This window comes from Otolemur garnettii, unplaced genomic scaffold, assembly GCF_000181295.1.
Source record: "Otolemur garnettii isolate 467f Iridium unplaced genomic scaffold, OtoGar3 scaffold00185, whole genome shotgun sequence".
NCBI classification, from domain to species: domain Eukaryota; kingdom Metazoa; phylum Chordata; class Mammalia; order Primates; family Galagidae; genus Otolemur; species Otolemur garnettii.
In genome coordinates, this window is record NW_003852580.1 from 650047 (window position 1) to 653749 (window position 3703).

Below are 3703 nucleotides of genomic sequence, written 5' to 3' on the forward strand. Positions count from 1 at the left end.
CTGAGCGCCCACCCCCTTCCCCACCTCTCCTTCCTGGCCGGCAGACCCTGCTCCCAGCCACCACTGTCCACATCCTGCCTCACTGGCTGTGTGTGCTTACAGCGTCAACGGGTGGACGTGCTATTTCAAACATCAGATCAGTGCGTTTATATATTGGGTGCCCGGAAATTTTTCCAAATAAACACAGCTTGATTCAACTTGGGTGGGCGGACTTATCAACAGACTAATTCTATAAACAAATGAAGGAATAGCCCCGAGACCGATTGGCTGGTATCAAAAAGACACGTGGAGGGAAAAGCTTGGAGTTTTTCAGCAATGAAATTTTAATTAATGTGGGTGGGCTGAGAACACAACGACTGTTTATCATAGACAATTTATTTTCCAGCGCTAAGTCAACATATAATAGCAAACTTACAACAATTATTTAACATTTTTAAAGCCATGAGGAAGGGACAGAACGCGGAGCGGCAGGGGAGAGCGCCAGAGCTGGAGGCAGAGGCGCAGCGGGCTCCCCGGGAGGGCCCTCGCGGCGCTGGGCACAGTCCCTAAGCCGCTCGCGTCGCCGGGAGCGCAGCGCCGATAGCCATGAGCCACCTCTTCAGTCCCCAGCTGCCTGCTCTGGGCGCCTCGCCCATGCTCTATCTGTACGGCCCCGAGAGACCCGGGCTACCTCTGGCCTTCACCCCCGCGGCGGCTCTGGCTGCGTCCGGCCGCGCCGACCCCCCGCAGAAGCCACCCTACAGCTACATCGCGCTCATAGCCATGGCCATCCAGGACGCGCCCGAGCAGAGGGTCACGCTGAACGGCATCTATCAGTTCATCATGGACCGCTTCCCCTTCTACCACGACAACCGGCAAGGCTGGCAGAACAGCATCCGCCACAACCTCTCGCTCAACGACTGCTTTGTCAAGGTGCCGCGTGAGAAGGGGCGGCCCGGCAAGGGCAGCTACTGGACGCTGGACCCTCGCTGCCTGGACATGTTTGAGAATGGTAACTACCGGCGCCGGAAGAGGAAGCCCAAGCCTGGCCCCGGAGCCCCGGAGGCCAAGCGAGTCCGCACTGAGTCCCACGAGAGCGGCACCGATTCGCTGCCCGAGGCGGGCAGCGGGGCAGGAGGCTCGGGCCTCGGGATGCCCCGCCACGAGGGAGCGCACGCGCGCCCTTCGCCCCTCCCGGAAGGCCCCTCTCCGCCCGTGCCCCTCTGCTGGCCCGGGCCTGCGTCCCCAAACGAGGACGCGGGCGACCCTGCCCAGCGCGCAGCAGCGGCGGAGGTCAGCCAGCCAGCGCGCACCCTGGAGCGCACGGTGGAAGGCGCGGGGTCTCCTCTGTGCCCTGCCTCCCGCAGCTCTCCGAAGAGCTCCTCTGACAAGTCCAAGAGCTTCAGCATAGCCAGCATCCTGGCAGGAAGGCAAGGCCAGAAGCCGGCCGGAGGGGACCCGGTCCCGGGGGTCGCCAAGCCGGGGTCCAGCAGCTACCTGGGCGCCTCGCTTCTGGCTGCCTCCTCCAGCCTCCGCCCGCCTTTCAACGCTTCCCTGATGCTCGACCCGCACGTCCAGGGCCGCTTTTACCAGTTGGGAATCCCATTCCTCTCTTACTTTCCCCTGCAGCTCCCAGACACCATGCTCCACTTCCAGTGAAACCGACAGTGGCGGGGTTCTCTCCCTGCCCTACTCTGAGCCTCCTCTGAACAACCGGCCACAGCTGCCACCGCCGGGAAGGAGTCACGTTCTTTTAAAATGATCTTTGCCTGGAACGGTATGTGGGATTCGGAAAGCTACCAACTTCTGCGCTCAGGTGGGCATGCTAGCCAGCCTCCACGGCAGGGGACGTTCTCAGCCACCCAGAGAGACTTCCTACCCGTATTTAAAAGACAGGTCCCAGCAGGGCCACAGGCATCAAAGACGCCCAGCCGCGGGAAGAAGAGCATTCATTGACGGGTCTAAAGGCCTCTTATTCTACCTACCACAGGGCCTGTGCGTCCTCACGTCCTCACAGCAGGGCCCAGCGGAATAACAGACTCAGTGTGGTCCTTTGAACCTGGAAGCCCCAGTCTGACTATCCCTGGGTCAGCTGTCGCTGTGTGGCCCAGAATTTGGCTTTGAGCCCATCTGACTGGTGGGTGTTCACAGCTGGATTGTCCCTGAGGTCCAGTTATGGGGATGCCAAGGGTCACCTTTGTTTCTCAGGATTCCTGGGCCTGGTAAGAATTCACACCGATGTTAAGGTGGAAGCTGAGAAACCACCCACAGCAGCAATACTTATTTTAAATAGAGAATTTTCCTCTTAATTTCTTTGTAGACAGTAAAAGAAACACCCTTTATTCTTTGCCTAAATCCTTAACTTTTTTTTTCACTGTAAACATTGCCCCTTGCAAAAGTCTGTATTAACAACCGCTGTTACGAACGGTCACCTGTATGATATGGCACCTTGCTCATTAGTCAACACACGTCAATACACGTGCTGGACAGCCTGTATAACGCACATAGCTATCAATAGCAGAGATCCTATCTTTCTGCTTTTATTTTTTTAGGAATCAAAAGATTTCAACAAACAGGAACTGGGAAGGGTGTGTAGGGGGAGGGACTATGCCTAGGACAAGGTTAGAGATTTGATTTCCACGGGCTTTTAAGATTCAGGCTTGGCTTTGCTACATCTTTCAGATCATGTAGTGAAAGACAACATTTAATCAGACGGTCAGATGGGGCTTGCAAACAAGAAGCAGCTGGAGAGATGGAGAGGGGTTAACGTGGGGGTGAATAAGGGGACGTCCTGGTGTCTGTGGGAGGGGGCTGCTCTGGACCCCAGAGGGCAAGAGGACATAGCAGGGTGCTCAGATATACCCAGCCCTCTGCACCCCCAGCCTGGGCCTGTTTTTCCCTCCCCACCCCAACCTGGCAGGCCTGGAGGCTGAAGTTAAAGGAGCACCTTATTGTGGCAAGCAGTCGGGGGCGAGGGGTCTCCACAACAAAGACCTGGTTAAGAAAATCGAGATTCTCACAGCCTACCTAGTTCAACTTGGAACTTAGGGGAGATGCACCCAGGCTCCTACAGGACCTCTATTTATAGGTTATCTCGGGGGTTCTGAAACTCGAATTCCTGAACCTCCAAGTCACTTTTGATGGGAGAAGGGCATGAATTCTTGGAGATAGGCTGGGAGCTGGGGTCTTTAAAATAATTTAAAAAATAGTTCCCAGGACTTGGATAAAAAATGATGACAAAGTTTAAGTCAAGAGGGCCCCCTGGTCAGTATGCTGGAAAGAACTTTCCTGGCAGGCGTGATCATTAATAATCAGCAGACACAGAGCTGACTTTCTGAAAATGCATTTTCATAGCCATGCTGCACACCCTGGGCTGCTGACCCATAAACGTTTCCACAACTGGGTTTTTCCAGAGCCCATAGTGGGTCTTCAAGGAGCTGCAGAGAACCTTTGATTTGAAGAACTTCGGTCAGATCCCATGTTAAGATCCAGCCTCACGGATTAACTTAACGTGTGTGGTGGACGGGCTGTCGTTGGATATTGTGTTATCCCAAACTCTCAGCCTCTGCGAATAAAGTTGTCTTTTCATTAACCTCTCAGTGACTGGTTCAATGGGTTACTGCGAGGAAATACACAGCGGGCTAAGAAAGAGGAGATGGGATTAGATCGGGAACTGTGTCAGTCTCTGGTGGCTCTGGCTTCTGAGGGGTAAACACAGACCTTA

General features: G+C 55.0%; 1 protein-coding gene across 1 annotated transcript; it reads left to right on the forward strand.

Moving 5' to 3' along the window:
- The first annotated feature begins 389 nt into the window (after positions 1 to 389).
- On the forward strand, positions 390 to 1638 carry FOXL1 (forkhead box L1). Its single transcript, XM_003800791.2, has one exon. The coding sequence runs from the start codon at positions 586 to 588 to the stop codon at positions 1636 to 1638; it is 1053 nt and encodes a 350-aa protein (XP_003800839.1). The 5' UTR covers positions 390 to 585.
- Positions 1639 to 3703: the final 2065 nt, after the last annotated feature.

Bases quoted from the DNA above. Each gene is read 5' to 3' on its own strand.
- FOXL1 (XM_003800791.2), top strand. From the start codon at position 586: ATGAGCCACCTCTTCAGTCCCCAGCTGCCTGCTCTGGGCGCCTCGCCC.